This window comes from Pelmatolapia mariae, linkage group LG16_19 (assembly GCF_036321145.2).
Source record: "Pelmatolapia mariae isolate MD_Pm_ZW linkage group LG16_19, Pm_UMD_F_2, whole genome shotgun sequence".
Classification (NCBI taxonomy): Eukaryota; Metazoa; Chordata; class Actinopteri; order Cichliformes; family Cichlidae; genus Pelmatolapia; species Pelmatolapia mariae.
In genome coordinates this window covers 59,991,195-60,018,958 of record NC_086241.1, presented here as the reverse complement: position 1 = coordinate 60,018,958, position 27,764 = coordinate 59,991,195, and the positions used below count along the sequence as shown (strand labels likewise).

The 27,764-nt window shown below is 40.1% G+C and overlaps 3 protein-coding genes across 13 annotated transcripts in view; 1 reads left to right on the top strand and 2 right to left on the bottom strand.

Moving 5' to 3' along the window:
• Positions 1-4,551, bottom strand: part of map4k5 (mitogen-activated protein kinase kinase kinase kinase 5) — a 28,080-nt gene extending 23,529 nt beyond the window's left edge. For all 10 annotated transcript variants that reach the window (XM_063496710.1, XM_063496713.1, XM_063496712.1 and 7 more), the window contains exons 1-2: positions 4,157-4,551; positions 3,593-3,823 (exon numbers count right to left, since the gene is read on the bottom strand). In XM_063496710.1, coding sequence (XP_063352780.1) covers positions 3,593-3,700 — 108 coding nt within the window. In that variant the 5' untranslated portion in view covers positions 3,701-3,823; positions 4,157-4,551. The remainder of the gene's footprint in view (positions 1-3,592; positions 3,824-4,156) is intronic.
• A 1,067-nt stretch (positions 4,552-5,618) lies between these two features.
• On the top strand, positions 5,619-19,348 carry atl1 (atlastin GTPase 1). 2 transcript variants are annotated; one of them, XM_063497290.1, is made up of 14 exons: positions 5,619-5,840; positions 7,397-7,647; positions 8,031-8,165; positions 8,628-8,732; positions 9,312-9,362; positions 10,544-10,600; positions 10,718-10,810; positions 10,965-11,103; positions 11,637-11,764; positions 11,905-11,961; positions 13,188-13,259; positions 13,340-13,771; positions 15,582-15,596; positions 17,386-19,348. In XM_063497290.1, the coding sequence occupies exons 1-14, from the start codon at positions 5,801-5,803 to the stop codon at positions 17,497-17,499; spliced, it is 1,689 nt and encodes a 562-aa protein (XP_063353360.1). In that variant the 5' UTR covers positions 5,619-5,800; the 3' UTR covers positions 17,500-19,348. The 2 variants fall into 2 exon arrangements, with proteins under 2 accessions (XP_063353360.1, XP_063353361.1); XM_063497291.1 differs by having other exon boundaries at positions 5,621-5,834.
• A 146-nt stretch (positions 19,349-19,494) lies between these two features.
• sav1 (salvador family WW domain containing protein 1) lies at positions 19,495-26,893 on the bottom strand. Its single transcript, XM_063497292.1, has 5 exons — positions 26,587-26,893; positions 25,410-25,901; positions 21,861-22,131; positions 21,586-21,741; positions 19,495-20,963 (listed from the first exon to the last, which is right to left on the bottom strand). Exons 1-5 carry the CDS (start codon positions 26,699-26,701, stop codon positions 20,750-20,752), a joined length of 1,248 nt encoding a protein of 415 aa, XP_063353362.1. The 5' UTR covers positions 26,702-26,893; the 3' UTR covers positions 19,495-20,749.
• Positions 26,894-27,764: the final 871 nt, after the last annotated feature.

The following is a 27,764-nucleotide window of genomic DNA, read 5'->3' as shown; positions in this document are numbered from 1 at the left end:
AGGATTTAATCAACTACAAACTTGAACACAAAACTCAATAAAGAAAAGAAGTTGTGGCCAACCATTATAAATTAGTCACCAGGGAAAGGCCGGACACCGTCTGTGACTTATGAATAAATGTCTGAATGATACATGTCTGCATATTTTAGTCATTCCTCAGTTAATTTTTTGTTTCTTCTCTGTATCACTTCATAATGCCGACAAGCAGATTTGTATTTCATAGATTTTACAAAGCATCCATCATGTGTAAAAATCCTGTGCTACAGCAGGTTTCACTGACGTCCAAATCCAGGTCAAGACGGGATGCTCCCTAATCCGAGAGAGTGAAATGTCTGGACGAGCGGCTAAATCAGCCATAAACCACAAAACCCGGCAGCCTGGCCATCTTTTAGTAGTGGAATGTGGTGGTGATTCACACATGTAAACAGCAACCCAAACAAAGCTTTAAACTGTTTAAAATGCAGCTGCGTGCACACAAACATAAAGACATTTAAGAAAACAGAACAATTTTTTCCTACTGTGCACATATTACGAGAGCATATGACTGCTCTGCTTTAAACTAGTGTGTTTAGTATTTGTGTTGAACCTCTGTTTTGGTATCTACTTCCTGAAGCAGAGGTAACCAACCTAAGAAATAAGCCACTAAAGGGGGGAGTTTTCATTATAATACCCACATACGAGATGAAGCAGATAAGACGGCTTTAATTTGGCAACTTTTGATTTTTGAGAATGTGTAGCATGTGACAGTGTTTCTCATTTCCATTAGGATTCTTTCCATCTCTCTCTCACGTCTCTGGTCTCATGTTTGCGCAAATTCAGGGTAATTACAGTGAGGCTGATTCCTTCAAACTGAACATATACATAAAACAAAGTGAGTAAACATCATAAGTGTGAAAGACCTGGCACTTTTCACAACTCAAAATACCTCCAGGTACCCCATTATTTTGGGAAAACAAAACTTTTCTAGCATTTTTTTTAAAGTCAAATTTGATTGTTGAGCCTATAAGTGCAGTTTTAATGCCCTTGTGACAATCAAATAATAAGTAATTTAGATAAGGCTGTAAAATAGCTGGTCAAATAATGGATGTGTAACTAAGATGGCTGCTGAGTGGCGAGACTAGCTTCTAGAATGATTTTGCTACAAGTGACTGACTATTTACAGGATTCCTTAGTTCCCTCTTTGTCCCTCAACACTCAACTTTGATGCAAATATTTTCAAAGCCATCGATACTCCATTCATCTACTGGCCTTCCAAGGTTGGTTTTTCGCTTTCTAATTGTGTTATATGACAGGAAATTGACCAGAAAAAGATTCACAACCTGGGGAATTACTCTACAACTTAAGAAAACCAAAATAACCTCCACAGAGATGCCATGAAATTGTTAAACCAATATATTCACATGTAGTAAACATTCAAAGGTGAGGAATGCCATGCTGAGGACTTTTCCCAATCTAAAGGCGCTTTCTCTGTCAACGCAGGGCAGAACACACCCATAGTGAAACGCATGTTTAGACAGGGGCCTGATCATATTTCAGCTCACTGCAGCTCTGAGCCTGTGAGCTCCGGGAGAATACCAGGCGCAGCATACCACCGGTGGCCTGTCTGGGGGTGGAGGGTGGGCTGGCTCGCTGGCCAGGAAGGCTTTGTATGGAGGGAGGCCATGTGAGCCCGGCTGAACCATCACGTCTACATCAGATGGTTCGTCTGTTTGTGTGCGACAGATGGATAAACAAGAAAATTCTCCAGCAAAACGCACCTCGCCGCAGCCAGACAAACAGTGGGAAACATCTGGCAGTTAGTCGGCTATACCCAGCAAATTAATAACACATACGCAAAACAGCATTGGCTTGAAACAAATACATCAACGCACTAATATAATCATTCGATTTTCTATGGGGATTCTCCAGATGTTTGAGGTTCACAACAATACGACAAAGAAAAGGAGAAAATCCTCATAAATGTGCAGCTGGAACAAGTGAACCTTTGCCATTTTTCAAGAAGAACATGGTAACAAATCACCCGAACAGTCAATTACTCTCTCTCTACTGTTTCTTACTTTGGACCTCTGGTTTTAATTGCAATAAAAGCTTGTAGACTCAAGACATATTAGCCCAGGTTTTCCACAAAAAAGGGAAAAACCCCAAAAAGAAAAACTTACGAAACTAGACTGTCTCACAAAAAGCTGCAAAATAAATATAGCACATACGCAAGTGAAAAAAAGGAACCAAATAATCATATGTTATTGCTGACAGTCTTCCCATATCATGTGCATGTCCAAAAATTAAACACAAAGTTGACAGTTAAACTCTTATTCTGAAAAGTTATGCATCACACAATGTACTCTAACTGACCACTTTATTAGGTACGTCCTTGTACTGTCCTGGAGCCACTTTTGCTTTCAGAACTGCTTTAAATCTTCACAGCACAGATTCAACAAGGTGCTCAAAACATTCCTTTGGCCCATATTAACAGATAGTATCACACAGTTGCTGCACATTTGTCGCGTGCACATACATGATGTCAATCTCCTGTTCCACCGCATTTCAAAGAACAATAGAATAGAATAGAAATATCCTTTACTGACCCTGACTGGGGGAAACTCTAGTGTTCCAGCAGCCAAGTGACAGGCAGATGGAAAATGCAAATAAAAAATAAGAAATAAGAGACTGTACACTAAGTAAGGGCAATTTACAACATAAGTTGGTGTAGCCCATCTGATTCAAGGTTAGACATGTTATGCATTCAGAGATGCTCTTCTGCATACTTCTGTATATAACGAGGTATGCAGAACGAGTGGTTATTTGAGTTACTCTTACCCTTCTATTAGCCTAAAGCATTTTGGCCATTCTCTTCTGACCTCTGGGATCAACAAGGCATTTTCCCCTGCTGCTCATTGGACATTTTGTCTTTTTCAGATATTATCTGTAAAGCCTACCAATGATAGTGTGGTGGAAAATCCCAGTAGATAAAGAGTTTCTGAAATATTCAGACTATCCATCTAACACCAACAACCACATTCAAAGTCACTTAAATCACCTTTCTTTCTTCCTCATTCTGATGCTCAGTTTGAACTTCAGCAGGCCATCATGACCAAGTCCACACGCCTATCCCTTGAGTTACTTCCATGTGACTCTCTAATTACATATTCAGTTAGCAAGTAGCTAAACAGGTGTACCTATTGAAGTAAGTGGTGAATGTATTTCTGATCTATGTTGGATTGTCTCCACCAAAAGTGGTAGAGCAAACTAACAAGAAGGCGCAAGCAACGACCTGAGCACAACAGTCAAACTGGTTCAGCAACACTGCCTCGACAAGCAGGAAAATACAGATAACAAACTGATCCAACCAATAAAATAAGATAACAAAGTAAAAAAAACAGTAAGCTTCACCATATGCAATGTTTGGCGCATGAATGGATGCACAACCTGGCTCTCACTCAAAAGCTCCTGTCAATGTGTTTGCCACATGTTATCATGGCTTACAAAGCAAACACCACTCTGGCTTAAATTACAGCGACAGTCTGATTAGTCTTGATGTGGTGGGTTATGTTATCTCTAGCTCTAATGACAGACTGTGGGAACATCACTGTACCTTATACACGTCTCCATATGTGCCACTTCCCACCCTCTGAATGAGCTCAAAGTCATGCTGAGGGTTCCTCCTTTGGATTTCATTGCTTGGCCGGGTAAAGATATCCATGGTACCTTGACCCAGAGATGCTTTTACATTTATTTGGACTGACCAACGGTGGTGTCGATGATCTGATGCAACAATGGTTTTGAGTCAGTGTTACTCAGACTGCCCGTCCCTGTTGTCCATGTCCTGAAAGGTGGAAAGTTTTTTTGGGGGAAAAAGTGCACAAAAGAAAAAAAGCGAGTATTAATCTCTAGTAATAACCCTGGACGAGCTTAGCTTTGACATCTGTCACGCAATCACTAATTATTCACCGCCAACTACTCCTCAAAAGTAATAAAGAGAAAAGCATTTAAAAACAGTGACCATTATAACGGTATTAGCATGCAGGTTGTGGTCATTCCAGCAATTAGCCAGAGCCAGTGAGAGGCTTAGCATCCGGGCGGGTCAGCTAACGCTAGCTAACTGGCTAAAGTTAGCTTCTCGGCTGGCTCTTCACTTCACAACTTCAACAGTGTATACCTTCAACAACACAAACACAGCGGGAGCATGTCTTGAACTCCGAATCGTTTTCAGGCTTTTAACCGTGCGATGGCGTCGAATAGTTATCCAAAAAACAAAGGCGGTCCCCCTCTTTTGTTATCGAGGGAACAGTAGTAAACTTCACTCGCTTGCTGGTCCTGCTGCTGCTGCTGCAGTTCACTCCTTCAGAGAAAAAGCGACAGGGTCGACTTCAAATCCCCGCAAGCCAGCGTTAAGTTTTGCCGTTGCCATGTCATTTCCCTCGGCTGACAGTTTTAGATTAGCCTTGGGCTCATGGGTAGAATACTAACGTTAAACTACATAAACAATAAACTGTTGGATTTACTGAAATAACACGCTCCCTTAAAAGCAACAGTGTGTTACTAATCTTTGTGGAGTCGCAGTTATTGGACGCTGCTGCATTCGAGTGCATCACGGAAAATAATCTAACCACAATCACGTATACAGACTAATTATTACATCGTTAATAATATAACAAAAGTATTCGATTTTTAATAAAGAAATAAAAATATAAAGGGCATTAAAAGCACATGAAATGTATCTAGACGTCTCATTTTTAAAATAGTACCTTTTCTTTATTATCTATTCAAACCAAATTTTGATTTATGGGCTCGTTTTTGATGTAGTTATGGTTTAGTATCTCAGCATATCTTTTCAAAAACGTTGGATGAATAAAATTTCTATTGAGATGTAATTATGACCCCTTAAAGTTATCATTTGCAGGTATTACTGTATTTGAAAATGCTTTACAAGCATAATTTCATGCCACAAAATACAATCAGGAATAATAAATATATTCTAAATAAGAGAATATCTTTATTTTTCAAAGGGTTGGTGGAAAAAGGTCTGAATTTTTTTTGATGTATGATAATAGTAATATTTTAAGTTATTCTTTTTTAAAAATAAAATTTAAGTGAAATAATTATCTGATATCAATAGGTCTAAAACCAGATATCTGTAATTTTCTTTATTACTCAACATGAAAGTGGTTTATTTTAAGACAATAATATTTATCCATGTGTTAGAATATGATATGGGTAATTGTTTTAATTAAAAAAATAAAAATTTAAATTGAGTTGATGTTTTCTATTCATAAAGTTACAGTTCAGTTCAACGTATAGTAACAGTTCAATAAAGAGGGGGATTTGTATTTATTTATTTATTGAATGTAGTATTTTAACAACATACTGACTACTACTCTACCCATTTGGAATTTACATTTTTACAAAGGCGCACTTGAAGGGGGCATACCTTTCAACCTCTGTGTAATTACCGCCACCTGCCGGTAGAAGCTACAATTTCACGTGAAGGCAGCGACAAAGAAATGCGTTTCTGGTCGCACTTTCAAGCACATAATCGTTAATCATTCTTTTCTGTAGACATTGCAATATGAGCTGAACTGCAGCTGTCGTTCCATGCCTCAAGCTGCTGCTTTAGAACTGCGCCCCCTAGCGAGATACAGCATGGCTGCATCACATTGAGGATAAAAGCTCCATCATCCTCCTGCGATACGAGCATCGTTTTGGTGGAGCCAGGGCATTCTCCCAGCCCACGATATACACTCATGACTACCGACTAGGGTCGCTCAGTAACCCACAATCAAAGGGATATAAGGACAGTATTATGGCGAAACACCGTCCAGAAAGAGACAGCTGGGGTGAGTGTACGTACAGTATTTCATATTTCATTGCTTTTCTTGACGGCACAAACCGTTTTTATCCTCCCGGCCGAGGAGGAGAGGGTGTAAGCCAGTAAGATGTTTATCTTAGACTCCATGATGAAAGGCTTGGTTTCGTTTTGACCGTATCGTGACCAGTGTTTATTTATTTTAATGCAGCAATGCATGACGCCATTTATGGTGGGAAATACGTGTTTTTGTGAGTCTCTGCAGGAATATTGTCTAATCAGGCATAAGCAAGCACAGACCTATATTTCTAAGACATATTATATTTTTATTCAGTGATCAGCGCGTAGGGAAATGTCTGTTAGTGCTCTCTGGACCTCCCTAAGAGGCCTGAAAACCAGCTTCTGGTGTATTTTGTTTATCACAGTGAGCTTCTCGTGATTGTACGTGGTGCATCTGGCATACAATTATGTAATATTGCATCAGAAGATAGCCTCTCATCATCCTCAGGACCACCATCTGCACCCTGGCCGTTAATGTCATCATCACTGTTCGTGATTGTCACTGACATCACGCTATGCTTTGTGTTAACTTTAAATTCAGGCCTGCAAGGGGAAGGAAGGGGCTGAATGACTGCATTGCGAGTGAGGGGGAAAAGGGTGAAATGCTGCTGTTTGTCATCAGAGAGTTTATCTGGGCTGACCCACTTTAAGCAGACCGCTTCTGACGTCTTCGGCTGTTTTAAGGGCAGCAGCAGCAGCAGCAGCAGAGGAACATGATCAGGTTAACCAGGCAGGCTCATGATGCCAGGCCTGGCTGAAGAGGCCATTGCAAGAGATGTGAATCCACCCCGATAGTCCCCTTCAAGCCTGAGACGAAACCTTGGATGATTCCTTGCTGAATTATTCACCGTGCATTCTTGGCACCCTTTATTAATCATTTAGCACATCCTTAAAATTTTGTCTGCTACTCCTTAATCTGTCACTGCTGCTTTTTTAAAGAGTTGTATCCATGCTTTGATTTGCATTAAAAGCTCAAAATTAACACCACAGCTGCAGTGACTGGAATTAGCGGTGTGTGTTTGGACTTTCTTTCGTCTTCAGTAAACAAACATTACAGTGTGGGGAATTTGGGAGCTCGGAAAGCCTCCAATCATTGCAGGAAGCCCATTCAGCCCTTACACTCTACATGAGACAGCAGAGACTGGAAAGACACTGAGTCATTGCATGGAAAAGTACGGAAAAACCTCTGAATGCACATGATCTCATTGGATAAAAAGAGTGTAGCCTGATTCATTATGAATATTATTAACAAGCTTGGAGGCCATGCTATTGATCTGGAGCTGAAACAGGAAGGAGTAATGGACTCAACTTTCCTGTTTCATCACTTAATGGACTGCTAAGTGCGCTTATCATCACTGTGAAGAAGTTCTCGCTGTTCAGTCACTCACACAACAACATTTTAGTTGGTGTTTCACTGACACAATAAATTCTTTAAATAAAACATTTTGCCTTCATCTCTGTGTTTGACTGTAATGTTAATGCCGTTTTCTTGCTTCAGGTTTTATGATTTCCCACGACTGTCTTCTCTTCCAGGGTCCCTCAGTGATAAAAATGTCTATGATTGGAGCTCGGAGGAGGAGGAGCCAGATGGACGAGCTCGGCCCATCCAAGTGCTGCTGGTCAAAGATGACCACACCTTTGAGCTGGATGAGGCGGCGCTGAGCCGCATCCTGCTGTCTGAGGAGGTCAGAGATCGCGAGGTGGTGGCCATCTCCGTGGCCGGAGCTTTCCGGAAGGGCAAGTCTTTCCTCATGGACTTTATGCTGCGTTACATGTACAACCATGTAAGTCTCTGCAAAAGCATTACTCCAGTCTGCGTGGTATAGATCATACAGTCTGTGTGCATGAATCGGCTCAGTCGTGCTGGTGGAAAACTTCCCGATTTAGCTTGTGAGTTGATGTAGCACATAAAAAATTGAAATATAGCAAAGGAACTGGCAAAAAAGAAGAATATTTATGATATTATATTACTACATGCATGCACCAACCTGCTTATGTACAGTAATCTTGGATTAAAATGGCTATGCATTTCTTTATCTTCCATTATCCTATTTATACCTTCTTTTTTTTCAAGCAGCAGATCAAAAAAAAAAAAAAAATGCAATATTTCAAAGCCACCGAGGGTAAAATGACCTGTTAGCCTAACATGTGATCTGTCGGTGCTCAGGCGTCTGAAAACTGGCTCGGCAATCCAGAAGAACCTCTGACTGGCTTCTCCTGGAGGGGCGGCTCAGAGAGGGAGACCACCGGGATCCAGATCTGGAGCGAGGTCTTTCTGGTGGACAAACCAGACGGAAGAAAGGTGAGACTGTATTTCATCCCACGACTGGACGAGTAGGCTAAAGTGCAATTGAGTGCTTAATTAAATATCACACATATACTTGTTTAACCTCTTTACAGTGACACCTTTATATTCTCAATGAGCCTGGCAACAGGTCGTCTTAAAGCTTCTCACCTTCACAGTCGTAGCTGCAGCTTTGGTTGGATAACTTGAAAGGAGTCTTTTGTGGTTTAGGACATTTTTTTTTATACCTGCATCAGCCAAATGTTTCTAACATTTTGCATCAAAGGTTGGTCGTTCTTTTTAGTTTCATTCAAAACGAGCTGCTGAACATGAATGGTTGCTTTAGGCACTTTCTGTTCTCTGGAGTGTAAACACTCCACACGCTGTATTAAAACTCACTTTCCTCAGTACAGCAGAACCACGGCGAACATACTGACTCCTGCAGCAAAGGTGAATGCGTTCATCTGTCTCCTCACACAGGTTGCTGTGCTGCTAATGGACACGCAAGGCACATTTGACAGCCAGTCGACGCTGAGGGATTCAGCCACTGTGTTCGCCTTGAGCACCATGATAAGCTCCATGCAGGTGCAGTGACCTTCAGTCACCTGATCCAGCTTAGCTAAGTATTTGTAAAAATGCATGCATGTACTTTGAACTTTGTTTGGGATGGACTATCTTAGTGATGATTTTTTTTTTAAAATAAAACTGCCATGAAATCCTTTAGAGACGTTAATGACCCCAGAAGTTTTCCTATAGCGCCACCACAAGACTGACGTCTAGTTTTGGGTGAAAAGTCTCCAAAACTAGTTCTTTTCTTTCTACTCAAGCACACCTGCCAACTGCATCATTGTTCAGAAGAAATGGCCCATCTGTCCCTACCCTGTTTCCTCTTTCGGCTGAGGTCTAATGTTAATTAGCTGCATGCTTGTTTTGGAAAGAAAATAGTTCCTCTGTTTGTAACAAGCTCAGACTTTATAACAAAAGTTTACATGCTAACACACCAAACTAAGACACAGGTTTTACATATTATACCTGCTAGTCCCGTTTGTTCCTTAATGCAAATAGGACTATTTGGTCAATAATTTAACCTGGACAGATTTACCACATTCTTCAAGTTGTACATGTTTAAAGAAAAGAACCCTCTAACTCAATGGCCTCTCTCAGGTTTACAACATCTCACAGAATGTGCAAGAGGACGACCTTCAGCACTTGCAGGTAAAATTGCCTTTCAGTTATTACAGGAAAATACAGTACTGCACTAAAGTCCTCAGCTACCCCCCTCCTTTCGTTAGGCCAGACCTTCTTATATATTTTAAAGTGGTCTTGATCAATAGTTCTCCAGGCTTTCTGACAGTCTTTTAAAGTTTCTTTTTCTTTTTGGACTTTGGCTGCTTTTTACTCATTTTCAATCTAGTTGTTGTGTCTGACCGTTTTCACAGGAATGTTTTTTTTTTGTTTGATAAACCACTTAACACTGACCTATGAATCATTTAAGCATAAAAAGAGCACATAGCTCAAAGTATGAGCATGTCATATCTCAGCATGGTGTGCTGTATGTCCTTAAAAATTTGAGGAAACTGAACAAGCGGAGGACAAAAAAAGAAATGAAAGGTCTAAAATAAACCATCTACAGCACATGAACAGTATCTGAAAGTCATGAACTTAAGAAACCAGAAAAAAAGAATCCAGCAAAGACCTGACACTGGTCTATACAGATGCATCTGACCCTTCAGTTGGTACATCTACTGTTTACTAAAGCCTTATCAGAAATGGTCTCAGTGGAAGGGAGGCTGCCGAAGCCATTTATAAGGAAGGGAAACCGGGTGAAAGGACTGGTGTAGGCCAGATTACACAAGAACTGGACTGAAAATCAGTGGCAACAGGTCTTAATTTTGAACATGACTTCTTCTTTTGGCTTGTCCCTTTAGGTTTGCCACATCTTCCTCCATCTCTTCCTATGTCTACCGTACTCTTCTTTCAGATTATTTTTTAACAATGAAAAGGATCAAACACAAACACACTGTCAATGCAGCAAAAGCATACCTGGAAAGAAAAAAATACAAAGAAAAAAGTTGTGGATTGGTTTCCCCACCTCAATATTATTGAAGCAGTGTGGGATTATCTTAACACAAAACATAATAAAAGGTGGCCACAATCCAAAGAAGAGCTTTCTTTATGCCTTATAAACTGTATTTCCATATATGGTTTCACATGTTTCAATAACTGGAGCTATTTCCATTTTCCTAGCAAAATATAAATAAATTGGGTGTGGTTCAAGACTTTTGCACAGTACTGCAACTCCTTCAACAGACTTGTTTATATATTAATATCAGAATTATCATCCTGACACATTAGTTCTTCAAATTACTTGTTACAATATTGTTACTTTATTTCAGCTTTTCACTGAGTATGGAAGACTAGCTATGGAGGAGACTTTCCTGAAACCATTCCAGGTATTTTGTATTTAATAGAAATATCTTTAGTATTTCTATTAACACATTTTTATGTCTCAAAATTATTTGAGTGAGTGAGCCCACTTTATAACACAAGAATTATAATTTCCTTTCTAGTCCATGATTTTCCTGGTTCGAGACTGGAGTTTTCCATATGAGTTTCCCTATGGACAGGAAGGCGGCATGAAGTTCCTCGAGAAGAGACTTAAGGTCAGACATCACAGATGTTACTGAGACAGATGGTCACACCACTTTCACTCCTGTCACATCAGTTTCCTGTGCAGCCTTTGCAGTGATGTGGTTGCTTACTGCTGCTGAGACTAGCTCAACCAAAGCACATCTTGTCTTCGTGTTTGCGGTGCAGATCTCAGAGAACCAGCATGAAGAGCTGCAGAATGTGCGGAAACACATCCACTCCTGCTTCACCAACATCTCCTGCTTCTTGATGCCTCACCCTGGCCTCAAAGTGGCCACCAACCCACACTTTGATGGGAGAATCAAAGGTACATTTTCTTCATTGCTCACTTACACCACATGCACCTTTCATTCAGGAATAGTATTGTTTGTGAAAGGCTAGGCAAAAACTTCGCAGCCAAATTTCTTGGAACTTGGTGAGGAGGTGACGCTCGGGTGAAAGAAGACCCCATAAAATTTGAAATGCTGCATTAGCATTGGACATTAGCCTTGGTGGAGGATGCACTCTGCAAATGTATTTCTAGTTTTGAACACCTAATATTGTTTAGTTCGCTCACTTCAGTGATGACATGGAAGCTCTCGGTCTGTCCTGCGGTATCTACGATCGGGATATTAGGTCTTAAAAGTTGCTGGTGGGGCCTCTATAGATCAGACATGTTTAGATATATCCTGAAAATACTCAGATTGAGATATGAGGGCTCTGGAGGTTTTTCTAATGCTCGTCGAGGCCTTGCTGGGCAGGTTTTTTGGGTCTTGCATTTTGTCCCAAAGAAGGCTTCTGCTGTCAGTGGTGACTTTGCCATGCTGTACACACTCACCAGCCGTTGTCCTCTCTGTCTAGAGATTGATGGTGAGTTTATAAACAACCTGAAGGTCTTGGTCCCCTGGCTCCTCAGTCCTCGCAACATCGATGTGAAGGAGATCAACGGCAGCAAAATCACGTGCAGAGGCCTGCTGGAGTATTTCAAGGTCAGAACAAAGCACCGTGGTGATATGCACAACAACCAGACTCTGTCCTTTCTTTATTTAAAGTGTCATATTTCCATTTATGACTGATCAAATGTAACAAATTAACTTTTTCATTTGTCTTATTTTTTTTGTATTTTTAGGCTTACATCAAAATTTACCAAGGCGAGGAGCTGCCACATCCAAAGTCAATGCTACAGGTATATTTTTAATGATTATTTTGCTAACATACAATAAAGCTTTGCACGCTTTCAAGATACACCTTTGGTCAGAGGTTTACATACACTCATCTGGACATTATTTTAATGGTAATTTGGGGATTATAACGGTTTCTTTGAACTTTTTTTTTTTTCAGGGTAGGATGATTGGATGGCATATAGCCTTAATGACTTTAAATAACAAAAATCAAGTGCACAATTTTAAATTTAATTACTGTAATTTTTGGATTTTCTCTACACCACAGAGTCAAAAGTATAGATGCATGTTGAAATATATATTTACAGTTACTTCAGTCTTGTAATTGATCTCGCAGTATTTTAAGCTGTGAAAGCCAAGGTCTGTTAACTTTTCATCAGTGATCATGATTGACAGCAACTGGTAGTTTGTCTTTGCCGCATAAAAAGGATTTGTTTGACAGCAATCATTGGATTGATCAATACTCAGAACAATGGGAAACTCCAAGGAACTCAGTGAAGATCCAAGAAGTAGAAATGTAGAGTCAGATAAGTTAGGAAGGTCTCTTGGAGCCATTTCTAAACAACTGCAGGTTCCAAGATCATCAGTTCAAACAAATGTGTCACCACTTTGCTAAGGTCTGGAAGAAAACCCAAACTTGCCCCTACATGAGAGGAACTTGATTAGGATTTTCAGGAACAACACAGGAACCACCAAGGCTCAAGCCTTCAAACTTAAGAACACTGTACAAGCTGTCCAGCATGGTGGTGCTAGCATCATGCTCTGTTTTGCTGCCAGTGGTGGATGGAATAAAGGAGGAGGATTATCTCCAAATTCTTCAACTTCGTCTCAGATCAACAGCTAGAGGAAACTTATGAGACAATGTTCCCAAACACACATCAAAAGTTATGAAATGGCCTTCCCAAAGCCCCAACCTCAACCTTAGTGAAAATTTGTTGACTATGCTTAAAAGCCAGGGCTGTGGTCAAATATCCAGCCATAATTATGCCAGAAGGTTGTTGATGGCTACTAAAAATACTACAAAATATGAGTTTAGATGTATGTATATATTTGAGCCTGAATCTAATAATAATATAAGAAGAGTTCAAAGAAATCCTTAAAAGCCCCAAATAACCATGAAAATCAATGATGAGTGGACGTAAACCTCTGATCACTGCTGTAAGCTTATCCATACTGTTAATTTGTGGTTGCTGACATTGATTCTTACATATTTCCATTTGCTTCCCCTCAGGCCACAGCTGAGGCAAATAATTTAGCAGCTGTTGCAGCTGCAAAAGATCTGTACAACAAGAAAATGGAGGAGGTAGATGAAAACAGATTTGTAAGTGAATGTCCAGTAGCTACCAAGTGACTTCACCGACTCACTGCTGTCACTTCTCACAGGTCTGTGGAGGTGATCGGCCTTTCCTCGCCCCCAGTGAGCTGCAAGCCCGACATAGCGCCATCAGAGAGGAGGCGCTGCAGGTGTTTAAGGGTGTGAAGAAGATGGGAGGTGAAGAGTTCAGCCGCCGCTACCTGCAGCAGCTGGAGGGAGAGATCGACGAGGTGTTCGTCCAGTACATCAAGCACAATGACTCCAAGAACATTTTCCACGCAGCCCGCACGCCGGCCACGCTGTTCGTGGTCATCTTTGTCATGTACGTAGCCGCGGGCATCACAGGCTTTGTGGGCGTGGACATCATTGCCAGCTTGTGCAACATGATCCTCGGCCTGGCGCTGATCACTCTGTGCACCTGGGCTTACATCCGGTACTCTGGGGAATACCGAGAACTCGGTGCCGTCATTGACCAGGTTGCTGGTGCGCTGTGGGACCAGGTAAATAAAAAGAATAACCTGTCTAACTTATCAGTAGTTAGATGGTAATGGTGGCTGCTTAGATTTTGTACAACTTATAAAAGTAAGAAAAAAGGAGAATGATTTGTTTGGTATTGAATTTAAAAGATGTCAGGTGAGTGAAAATCATCACATGCATTCAGGTTTTGAGCACTTATACCGTTATCAGGTCTGGTATCTCTTGCGGTTTGATTAGTTTAGGGATGATTTTAGGTTCAAACTTTTATGGGGGCTCGGCTCCCAATCAGAATGTCCTTACAGTGTTGTGTAATTAATGTTAATGGAATATGATGTTTGCAGATGTAATCAACCCTTTTCACATTTGCAAACCTCAATTCAACTGGATAAACATCACAATGTTACCTTCAAAAGCAAACTAATCAGACCTATTGTCTTAGACACTACACCCGCACTACACACTGCGGGTGTAGTGTCTAAGAATATTTCAGAGTGAATAATCAAAGATTTTAATATATATATTCCACCCGTTTTAGGGTGGAGCCTTTAGTTATCAAACCCGAGACAAGGCTCAGTCATTAAAGAATTTAATGAACCGTTTGTGGCAAAGTAGATAAGATGAAAAACATGCACAAAATTATTTCAGTCTCTTAATCAGATTGAGGCAATCCACCAAATCATCAAGCACTGATAGTAGCATTATTCAGTGCAATCACTGGGAAATCAATACATACAATACAAACCCTCCCTTTATTATGCAGATGCAGCAGAGAGCGGCATGTACCCCACTTTTACGAGTAGAGAATAGATTTGTAGTCCAGAAACTAGAAAGTGACCAAAATATAATCTTATAATAATTATTATAAGAGCAAGTGGGACAACACACTGCTTAATTATGTGAAATCTTCATCAATGAATGTGGGAAAGCAGAAGCTACAGCTAAATAAAAGACATAAACGGATCCATAGCAGTTTATAGCAATATTCAAACTGAATACAGGCTGCTGCTGGACATCTGGATCTGAAGCTGTGCTGTAAACAAACACTAAAGAGCAATTTCATCCGAATAAGCATAGAAATTTTTAACAAACTAAAATAATAACACATATCAGCTCCTTTCCTGTGAACTGCAGTATATCAGCAGACTAGGGGATCAGAAGGTTAAAATAAGCTAATAATCTCAAGTGATTTAATGTTTTTGACCCTATTTAGAGAACAAATAAAAATAAGCAGACACTTTAAAGGTCACGCAATATCCCCACTTTATCAGAACAGTTTGAACTTTTGCTGTATTTCAGTTAAAGTGTGTTTTGAATCAACTTCACTGATGTGTGTCATTAAATTACCTCGTGGTTTAGAAGGGAAACTTTCACATCTTTAGCCTTTAACAGCAGCACAAAAGATATGAGATTTGCTATTAGCAATAAAACACATGGTTGGAGCTCTAGCTGCTCTAGCTGTCCTGTTACAAAGCATGAAGACTGAGGAAAAACATATGAAACCAGAGTCACTGGTAAAAATAATTAATCATTACTTTTTCTTTTATCTGCACACATTTACTTTATTTTAAAATGAGAATATGGCTTTTTCACTTTAACATTAGCCATTAAAGACAAATACAATACACAGTATCCATCCACATCTGTTAGAAATGAAAGAGTGTCTTTAAACCACTAGGGGGCAAAAACCTCCTTTATTAGTGGCAGCAGCAAATCCATACAAGCCTAAGAGCAACAATTGTGCACTGTTAACGAAGAATCTGTATGTGCTGTTTGTGTTACATGTTCACTACCTGTGCTCACACTGTATGTTTGTTTCTTTTAACGCCTCTGCAGGGGAGCACAAACGAGGTAAGTAGAGCAAATCAACTGGAAGTATTAACAAGAACACATTGCCACTGATGCATTTCTATGAGATTATTGTCATCAAACTCAAGTTCTGCTCAAATTCCCTGAGCTACAGTTAAATTTCCTCATGTTCCCTGAATGAAGACACCTCAATTCACACCTTAAGGCCGCTTTATGAATTAAAAATTCTCCGCCCTTGTGCACCTTTGGAAAACTTCCTCTGCAGCTGCTATCGTTGTGTGCAAGACTAAATATAATTTCTAAATTTCTGTGATTATGAGCACAGGTCGATGCAAAGTTTGCTTTTTGTGCTTGTATGTGTCTTAATTTTTAATGACTTTATTTAACTGTTATGATGAATAGTATGAACACCTGATTTTTCTGTTACAGTAAACCATCTCAGTTTAGCAGATATCACGGCCTCTGCTCTCCTCTCCACTCTAAGAGATTTGATACTGTTGATGAACAGGTTGCTTTCAGCTTTGATGGTTGAAATCATATTGGGCTCGTCTATACATAGTTTAAACAGCTGCTGAAGATATTTTCAAATTAAGATTTCAGATGATTTCCCTCTTGGATCAAAATTTGCTTTGTTATATTACTCTACGAATAATAGTTTTTATTAGGCCGATCAGCACTTTGATGAAAGGCCTATTTTTATGGTAATAGTGCAGTTTTTAATGCCGTTGGTCCGATGCAAACAAAGCTTTTTCCAAACAGACTGCTTCCCTTCCTGGTCTAAACTTCTGAAACAAAATGTGCCCAGGACTGAAAAAGCCGAGACTTATAAATCCATGGCATTTGACTTTAAAGCAGATTATTCTATGAAAGTTAAATTTAAAAAATGAACAATTGAGCAAAACTGATGTCCTGTAGGTTTCCTGTGCTCACCACTGTGAGTTTTATGAAAGGGTAGAACACATTTCTAGGCTAGTCATCTGTACTGGCTTTTATTTCTAAGCAGTCATTACATATCTTTAACCTTCTATAGTCTTTTTAGTTGTGAATGATTGTGAATGACATGTTAATCAAATTCAAATTGAGTTTGTTTTCATATTTTGTGGTGTCCCAGCAGAAAATATACTCGGATTGTCCTGAAAAATAACCTAAAGTTTAAATTTTATATGTAAACAGTGGGCTGTGTATGGACATCAACTGAGTGCTCCCTGATTTCCCATTTTAAGCTTATTAAATCAGGCTTAAATCAAGCTGCTATATAACAGCTCTCAGGGAGCTCACTTTCTCTTTCCATTTTTTGTTGTCAGAATCAGCAGATGTAACATTTATGAAGCAGTTGATTTAGTGTTTCAAATCAAATATGAATGAAGAAAACTGATAAAAGTAGCCACTGGAAGCCTGCTGTGCATGTTTCAGCAGTGTGGAAATAAAGAGAGCAAACAGAGTGAATAAGTTATATAAGAATAATTTGTTTTCAGGTCTACAGAGGTACAAAGGAAGTCAAAAAAACATTATCAGTATTGAAATGCTTCTATTCCATATGACTAGATTAAAAAAGAAACCCAAATCCCAGCTACCGGTTTCTGTTTCTAAAAGTATACAGATGCAGTGATAAACCACTTGATATACACTGATCATTGTACAAAATATGTGTGCATAGCTTTAGCTTTACCAGCTTATATTAGAACTATAAGCATGTTCATGCATGATGGGTAAATGACTGAATGGACTTTGTTGTCGTGATCTTGTGTATGTGTGAAAATGTAACTCAGGTGTTTCCTGCAAAAGTAATCCGTAAGATAAAAAACTAACCAGCTCCATGTTCTCTCCATAGGCTCTCTACAAGCTGTATAATGTAGCAGCCAATCATAGGCACCTGTATCACCACGCCTTCCCCGGGCATCAGGTGGAGGAGGTGGCTGAGGAGCAGGACAAGAAGAGGGACTGATTAGTTCAAAGACAGAACATGTCCGAGATTTCCTCGTGATGGACCGAGGGAGGAAGCGGAGGAGGAGGAAGGCAGATGAATGCCCTCACCCATCAGGCACTCTTTAACTCTGGTACTGGCTGCCGCAGCCCGCCACTACCAGTCGTTCACTTCTTTAACCCTTATAACGGACTGTTTAATGTTCATGCATATGCCGAGAGCATCTCCTCAGTGGGTGGCTGCTTCTAAGCATTGGATGCAATGTGTCATGGTCTCTCACCTTTAGTTCGTGAAGCAAACACACCTGTACAAATACCGCGGGCACTCTGCTGGAGGAGACTGCTGTTTATTTCTCATCGAGCGTTTCTTTTTATTTTTTTTCCTCCATCATTCGTCACTGACAATGATTTTTAAAGTATATTCAAATCTGTGAAATCCCCATTTGTGACAATTGTTTTGTTCTTTGAAGTTTTAGTGTTGTTTATAAGGAACAATATCTATGACCTGCAATGTTTGAAAGACAAAATATGTACTGTATATTAAATAATGAGGCGTTACAAGCATCATCAGCATGGTAAGTGGTTAATGTCTGTCATCTTTAAGCTCTAAAAGCAGGTATACTTTATAAAAAAAATAGCTGAATGGTTGTGACTAACTGGTATTGTGCCATAACATGTAAAAAAAAAGATTTCTCACCTGCTGCAGCCTGGCTACATGCAGACACTCCATGGCACACGAGTTAGTTTTAGGGCTTGGTGTATCTGTGTGCTACGGCACTGGTGGGAGAGACAAAAGTTTACATAACATAGCCGACATCATCTCACTTTATAGTCTGCTTGCAGTTTTGTAATCACGCATCGTCCCAGTGATCGTTATATGTGCGTTTGGCCTTTGAGGTTTAGGAGGAAAGAGCAAGGTTAGGTTTCCATTGTGATGTGGGGGGGGCTGCCGAAGCCATTGTTGTGTGTTTCACTGAATGTTCGAGCAAATCCGAGGAATGTAGCTATTCTGTGGCCACCGGGGGAATCAAAGCTAGATGCTATTAGGCGTGGCGACAGGCCTGCTTTGGAAACGGAGCCTCATTCCACATCTCTTTCATCATCTTCTCACACTTAAACCGAATCATCTGTGCAAAACTGCTGCATGGTGAAAGAGGCTTTTCGTGTTTCCACAACAGCTTGCATTTTTAAACAAAAGGCTTGTATCGGTGATGGCTCTTTTTTGGTGTTTGAATACTTCGGCTTAGTAGACTGTTACTGTATATTTGTACAACTGCGGTCACTGTTTTAACTCCTTGAGTCACTTTGCTGTAAAATGTCTGCATCACATACAAAGCTGCAGCAAAACTTTTCTATGTCTTTTTTTTTTCTTCCCCCCTCCCATTTAGATCTGCTCACCAACCATACAGGAACACTGTCATGCATATTTAGCAAGTTTATAGTGAGGTTCGACCTCAAGGGTTGAAAATTTAAAGGCACTGCAGCAGAGTGGCTTCTAGAGTCTTCCACAATGTATAATCAACATCAGCGAGGCCTTCACACAAAGAACCATCCAAGACCAGTTTAAGATTCGTGACGTTCTGAAATCCCTTTTTATTTCATGACTATGTTTTTGGGTGTTGTGTCCATTAAGAAGTCAGAAGAGCAGTATTTGTTTACACTGTGTTGGAATATCTCGTCTGTGAGACAGAGCTTTTCTTTCATTCCTAAAGCATCACCTCTCAATGTGGTGGGAGGACTGAAAGGTCAAATGAATCAACCTTTTTTTGTGAGCTCCTTCAAATTGACTCTGCTTAGTTTTCAGCACACGCATTGCAAAAAAATTCAGTTGCAAAGAAAAGACCTAATAAAGATGGACCAAATTAATGAAATCTAGACTTGAGTTTTCTTACAATCAGAAATGTTTTAAATACAAGTCCTACGAGGCGTACCGGCAGCGTTTTAAATGGCTCTGCCATTATAAAACACTGTGGGAAGACAGGCAAGCAACAGGAGGCAACAACTGTACATCCATACGTGTATTTTTCTTCACTGCAGACTTTATTGCTTATGTCCTGTAATTGCAATTCACAAAATAAGGTATGAACAAACTGTTGACATTGTTCTGAGGAGATATGACAGAGGCCCAAAGAGAAGCCCAATGTTCTGTACAAACCTATTCCACTGCTCCCATTTAGGACATTCAGAAATGTTTAGGTTCCTCTGATACACAGGACTCCTTAAACATTTTATATATTGAGAATAACACATTATCACTGGTCTCCAGTAGACAAAAAAAAGTAAGAAAACATTTCTGAGTATCTTAAGAGGAGATAAAAGCTGATTAGTGATCAGTAGAATATGCGTCCAAGAACCTGGACTTCTGTTATATCAGTGAAGCAAGATGTCAGGCCATAAACATAAAGCATGAAAAAACTGAAACAAAGGGAAAGTAAAGTTTTTGGCAAAATGAATGTGACTTCTTTAAAAAAGTTCCAGTAGCTTATTTGCGTTTAATTAAATGCACAAAAATGTGAATTTTCCTGACGAACAATAATGCCGAGAGACGCTCAAACCACCGCATCCAATCTGATGCTTCATCAATCAAAAAAGAAAAATCAAAAATTAAATATCTGTTAAGGTTTTGGTGGATTGTCTTAAAAGTACGTCATAAAAAAAGGAACAATGTACACTTTCTGTGTGTGGTTTCAGTTTATGACAGTAACAGAGCAAAGGAAAGAAGCCATGAAGTCAAATTAGAAAAAGCTGCCTGTCGCTTTCTCCCACAGGAAAAAATGACGGAGTAGCTGGCGTATACACGATATGAGCAGACGTAAAACTGCCGCACTTTGTTTTATTAAAGGCACAATGTCAGGATGCTTTTGCAACAAATACCCAGAGTTGATTTTTCATACTCTGTGCTTCTCAGTCTTTAAAAAAGGAATTCAAACAGCAATTTTCCCAGGTCGGTGGCTTTCAATGGAACCACAAGCAGTTTCCCATGATGCAACACATTATTTCTTCATTCTAGTGTTTTTTTTTTTTTGTTTTTGTTTCTATCAGTCATCCATAAACGGAGTGTCACATGACCCCCACCCTGGCCATATATGTGTCTCGACCTCCTGGCTGATATATTTGGATCAAGCAAAGGCACAGATGTGTTTGGTAAAGAGGCAATTAAGAGTCAATCATGATTTCAAAGGCAGCTCTGACCGCTCCCAAACTGAGGAAACCTCAGAGAGGTGTGGCATTGAGAAGTCCCTGCTGCACACACACGCACACACACACACACATCACATGTTCCCTATGAAGTTCTTGTTGGACTGCTGGGCGTACCACTGTTGCCGCTGTTTGCGTGCCTCCACCTCCGACAGCAGCGCCTGCCGGTACGCCTCATAGGACTTGACGATGTGTTCGAGCTCCTTCATGAAGAGCAGCTTCAGCATTCCCTGGTACGTGTCCAGGTCTGCCAGCTGGAACAGCTCCCACTTCAAGATGTGGTCGTACCTGATGTAAAGGAGAGGAGAGTCACTGTACCTTTAAAGTTACCCTTTGGGCTGGTTTGAAGATCTATCAGTCGCTTCTTTGTGACAAAATACTTTTATTTGGTAAGATTTTTTTTCAGGGCTTCTCTATTCAATATGTACAAACTCTGAAATAAACACCGATTTGGAATGCAGTTTTCCACAAATAAACATACATGTTTTTGAGGTATTAAAAAACACTATACAATAAATACATTACATATTTAGGTACCCAAGGATAAACATAATGCTTTTCCATTTCCGTAAGTTATAAGGTCAATTGACCAAAACTACCAAAAAATACTGATTCTACACTTTTGGTAAGAGCTTGAAAATAACTCCTATTTGGTTACTATCACAAAAAAAAAAAAAAAAAACTATGTCCAGGATTAAATAAAAAGTACAATAAGAAACTTAGAATTATTAAGTTGAAATTTTGAGATACTAACCCCGAATTTTGACTTATGGGCGGCATTTTTTCCCCCCCAGTGGCTTCCATAGATTCCTCCTTTTAGTACCTCCCTTTGTTTGTAAATGTACCGATTATTGACTGACCAGAATACTATTAACTAGACAAATGTCAGGTAAGACTGAGTTAGACTCACTTGAGTGGTGCACGAGCATACACCTGCAGCCAGTCTGGGATCTCGGCTGTGTGGTATGGGTTAGCTGGTACGAGGACTGGCTGGTTCCTCTCTGCAGGACGTGGCTGATAGGCCACGGGAGGTGGTAGTGGTGGGGGTTGATCGTAGCGAGGTACGCTAGAATACAAAGAAACATAATCTCTATTGTGGTAGGGTAAGTTTTCTACTAAGTAAAGAAATAGTAGAACTTTAGTTGCTTAAAGAACTAAAAGCAGCGTTTTTTTAACGCTTCATACCTTGGAGCACATGGATGACGGTATTGTGCCCTCTTGTTTATGTGATCCACATAGTAGACCCCAAACTCAGCGGACTCCACCTTCTCCCAGCCTGGAGGGAGCCCCTCCCTCTCGAGAGGGTGGCTCCAGTGTGTAGTGTTAGTGTTGTGGTCGATGTAGTACTTCCTGCCACGGATGGTCCAGTCAACGGTCCAACCGGCCGGAAGGGGGAGGTCCTCCCCCGTCAGACTGGACAGGTTCCCCAGAGACTTGGCCTGTATTCGACCTATGGCTGAGGAGAACAAACATTTCTTTTTTAGAAACCCTGAGGGAGAGGCAGAGATGTCTGACCAACCATACAGAGGAGCAGCTGTTGGCTAACAGCGCCCCTGGGAAAGAAGAAATATTTGGAGAAATTTCTTAAAAACTGCCTGTGTGGGAAAGTGTCATGTAAAGCAGAGGACAGAACAGCATTTAAACTTTAAAACTGAGATTGCTCGACTCTGTGATTGTTGTGACAGAGGGGCATCTTATTCTAAGTGACACTGTGTGATGAATGGTAGGAAATGGGATTGTTGATACTTTTAGACAGGAAGGCAGAGAGCTCTGCATGGCCAGGCATACACACAGGGCCTTTCACTGGGCGAGAACAAACGGCTGTAAGAGCCGACAGCAGAGAGGGTTCATGCAGCGGGTCCTGTACTTTTATTGGAGAATAACGTCAGCGAGGAATGTCAAGTCGACAGCTGTGTGGATGTGGATGAGCGAGAAGTGCCATGACTCAAAGCAAATGAGCTTGCAGAAACCAAGAATTCCAAATACAGGGGAACGCTAAAAGATCTCAGCGAAATGGCGGCTACAATCTGATAAATTCTATGCTAGAGTGACAGCAACAGAGGTGGAGCTCTTTGCCAGCTGCTGAATGAAGGGAAGGAATGTGTGAGAGCTCCACAGAAATGCACTCCTCCTCCTACACCACCCCCATCTCATCATCATGATCATCATGTTTGCCCTTTCCTTCAGAAAAAAAATGCTCACAGCAGACCTAAAGCTCAAAACATCACAGGAATTTCTTAGATCACCGTGAGGTGTAGCAAATTTTACAATCATGCTTGTGAGCTAATAGCTGGGCTGAATGAAACAAAGTGGGTAGACTGATAACAACAAGTTAGGGAAAACACCACTGAAAACATGGAAAGAAGAGAGAGAGAGAGAAACTGGGATAATTTATGAAAACATCAATCACACACAAGAAAATAACATATGATTAACTATACCAGGCTCATCCTTTCAGGGTTTGCAGAGGGACAACTTATGCCATTTCTGTTTTACACCTGGACTGTAGTAGCTCAGCAGCTTTTTGCACGAGTTCAAAATAAGCCTAAATTGTCTTATATCAGGTGAGGAACCGCATATGACTGTCTGTGAGGTGTGGAACTTTCTCCCAACCAATCAGGAAAGATCAAGCTATGTGACAGAGAGTGACATCTGATAAATCTGCAGTGGCCCAGAGCTTTTCAAACTTCCAAACCTTCACCCCTACCTACGCCTACACCTGTGGTTGTAACATCAAAACAGTGGTAAATTAATGAAACTCTCAGATTATGTGTTTGCAACATTGTTCTACATGTTGAGACAGGTGTTGTTTGTGTAGGATTTCCACAAATTAGTGAAATTTGTGGCATGAAAAGTGACAACACCATATCTGATCATATTCCCTGTGACCTAAAACTAGTGCAAGTGATGTCAAGCCATTTGTAGACCCATCTTTTTAAAGAAATAGCACGTTATAATGTAGGACTTTAAGTTCGATAGTACACTGGATAATGCCACAGCATTGTATAACATTAGACAGTGATCCATTGAGAAGGTTAAAACACTTGTACACATTTTCAGGTTTATAATTATGAAACGTGATTTCCTCAGTTTTATATTATACTTAAAAGTCATATATAGTTGTTTATTTTTAATGTGAGTCTTTTTTCTACTAAAATTGATTTAATAATTCACCATTTGTTTTTTATTTATCTTTGACTCAATTACATAAAAGGAAAAAAGTGGTACAATCAGTACATATAATACCATTTTTCACTTCTTAGTAAATATTTACAATTTATTTGTCAATATTTTTTTGTTTTCAGTAAATCTACACTTATTGACTCAAAAACATTCCGTCCCTTTTTTTGCAGCTGTCTGATCAGGTTGTTTATGGAAAGAGGGAAACTGCTGTTGTGTCAAAGAATCATGTCACAGAACAGGACAACCTGACTTTAATTTCCAAGTATTTCAATGAGTGCCCTATTAAGAGTTAAGCCTTGACAAAGCCCCTCAGTTCATCCACAGCTAACCCCTCTTTCTTTTAACTGGCTGCCATTTGCAAACAGGAGATTTAAACAGCAGGTGTGTCGGCTTCAGTATAGTATAGGACACCACTTAAACAGTATATACTCTTTTATTTCCCAAGGGGTTGCCACACAAGACCTTCATACCCGATTTGGCGGGGATTTTCCAACAGATGCTTGTGTGATGCAACCCTCCTTATCTGGGCTTGGGAGCTAGCTTGTGCTTCTACCCGGCTGCCTGATGGACCAACAAAAGGACAAGCAAGAGTAGCCCACAGACCGGTTGTACAACATACTTTGGACACTGTCCAACAACAGACGGTCTCTGCAGGTAGATGGGCCAGCATCCCACCCCCACTGAACCATAATTTCAGCTTAAAGCAAATGTGTGACCAACTACATCACAGAGCCACGCTGTAATAACATATAGTGGCATTGTACTGACTGGGCTTCATACACAAACATGCTGCAGCGTCTCAAACCTCACTGTGTGTCAAATGTAAGTATAAGGAGATCAGCACATACGTAACAAGGATGATTCATGCTAGCAAGCAGTTTGAGGCTGAGACATTTGACTGGGGGCAGTGTGCAAATTACTAGTTTGCTGGCAGAAAGTTTCAGCAAACACAGAGGTGAAAAATGCAGAGCCTCTAATGCTTGTTTAACTTTACTCCAAACAAGGCTACGTGATAGGCAGGCCTGACATAATACTGAACTGTATACATGACGCTGACAAGCCAGCCACAAAATAAGAGTGTCTTTATGGTAAGAGGAGGACAAGAAGCATTCCCCCCCCAATCTCAATGTAATTACACTTACATCATAGTAATGTTTACAACACAGAGCAGTAAAATAAAGACTGAAATGAAATTGCTCTTTTCAATTTGACAACTAGTGGCCTGCATTCCTTTCAGAGTGGCCTCTGTGTGGTTGGACAACCATCCATAATACTCAAAACAGAAATTATACATTAGTACAGCCACTTATACTGCTACATCTTGCCATACACCAAAGAAAGAAGGTTTTTTTTTTCAAAAAAAAAAAAAAAAAGTTCTCCAAGAGGAAATTTTAAAACGTTGTAGAGTTGCTGATGGGATGTCAGTCATAAACTTTCTGAAACTAGGTGTTTCTTGCTTTTATCACTAAACCTCTTTACATCCCTTAAAATATATAAATAAAGACATGAACAGTGTTAAAAGGGAGCTTCACAAAATAATGTAAAATCTACCTGAAGGGGGTCTGTTTGGAGCTGGGGGAGTATGTTGTCGGGGATGTCTTTGGAAGTTGTGCTCATTGTGCTCATAGTATCTATAGTCTTCAGGAAAGCGGTCTGGGACTCTCCTTGGCTGGCGCTGCTGCTGCTGCTGTTGATGTTGCTGGTTTTCATAATAAGGTTCAGAGGGGTAATAATACCGGGCATCTCCATTCTCAGACATGGGGCTCACGTCTGTAAGGAAGGACTGTGATGAGCCTCCATACTCATGCGAAATGTCTCCCAGACTGCGAGGCAGGTACGGAGGTGCAGACAAGCGGTGGCTCTCTGTGCGGGCCACCTCGTGAGGAGTCTTCTGCACATGGGTACGGAGGACACTCTTGTTACGGGACACCACAGGTTCCCGGCTGGGTGCCAAAGGGTAGGAAGAAGGCACCATTTCTGGCAGAGGGACCTCTGTGCGTCTGGGTATAGTGGGTCCATGACGGATGAAGGAGGGCATAAGATCTGCAACCATGTCAGCAGAGCAAATGTCAATAAAAGGCAACGCAATATCTGGGAGCTGCTCATGCTTGATGGCTTGAAAATAAATAAATAAAACACCATAATAAAAACAGAATATTTTACTAATAGGAGCCAAATCGCGTACTTTTACTTTTCATACCTGAATTATAATATTAACTGACTCTCGAATAAAACTTTTACACGAGAAGGTAATTTAGTAATACCCACATTTCTACAAAATACTGCTATTTTCACTCGAGTGAACGTTCATAATACTTCTATAGATACTCTAATAGAAACAGCTAACAGCAGCTATCACAATAATCATAAGTCAGTACAGACACTAAAAAAATACTTTTAACTAAACTAATCTACTAGTATAATATGCCTTTAGCTGAGTAATTTAAAGCTGTAAGCATTATCTTGTAACTATACACTACAACTGGCGCTCATGTAGCATCTAGCTACAATAACTATCATCGTAGCTGTGTTTGGTTAGACTGTACAGGATTAAACTGTTTTTTACAATCGTGGGAGCTTTAAAAATAAGTATAAATGTTCCCACAGAGTCGTTTTACAGTATTTGTTAATGTTAGCTAACTAAGGTTTAACAGTGTTTAACTTTAACTAGCGAGCTAAGTGATGCTATTCGGGGCTAGCTGACAAGCTAACCACTTGTTGCGCTTACTTCTCAGGAGCGGCGACGTTTCCTTCTTCACATACTTCCCGTGTACCTCGGCTGGTTTGGACGCTTCGTTCTTACTTTTCTTTCGTGAGAGCATAACTCCAGGCTCGGAAAACATCAACAGCACGGTGGGGTAAAGTCATGGCACAATCCTTCGACTTTGCAACCATACCGGCCAGTTAGCAAAGCGCGGAAAGTCAACATTTTCCCCGCAGCTTTGGATTAGCTAGCCGCAGTTAGCCAGCTAACTGAAGCCATAGGGAGCGTCTGTGCTGCTGCAGCGGGTACAGTCCCACTACTGGGAAGTCCTTCCATTTGAAGGAGGAGGAGAGAGGAGCACAAATCACTGTGGGCCCTTCGGTGACATAAGCACAGTATAAACATATTAAAATATATGAAACATATAAAAATATGATTCTGAAATAAACTGACATGAGAGACTTTTGAACGTTGGATGGCAATAAATAATTAAGCCAATACCTTTAAATGTGTTATATTACAGTCTTCAAAAACTGTACTATAGTTAGAAAATATCAGTTAATTTTTTCCCAAATGTAATCACTGACATGGCAAAGCTCCATGTTAACACTGAAACTAATAAAAACTAGGTCAAAACTGCACAGAAGGAAGCAAAACCACCTCTGTAAACTAAACAATGTAAAACAAATATTCAAAACAAAATAAAAGTCATATTAAAATATATGCTAAGGACATTTAACCAAATACTAGTGGGGGTGTATGTGTATATTTGAGCCTGTGTGGATTGGAGAAAATACATTCAAACTCTTGCACCCAACTCTTGTTTTTTTAGTCATTAAAGATGTCTGCTCTATAATCATTTCATCCCAGAAAAATATCGGCTTCAAGATATCAATAAAAGCCCAAAATCACCACGACTTTCATGCTCGTGATGAGTGTATGTAAACTTCTAATCTCAACTGTATGTCCAGTTTAGTATCCATTGTATTAATTTACAACATGCTCCAACATACTTATTTACAGTACAGTATAAATCTCTTTCTGTTGTCTTTACTTATACATGTTTTCATATATAAAACCCCCCCCCCAACAATTGTATTTACAGTATAAAGTGTGGGATGCCAGTGTTTTTTTCCTGTAGCTTTAATCATTTACTTAGACAAACCTAAAGAACTACATTATAAAGAAATTTGACAGCAAAG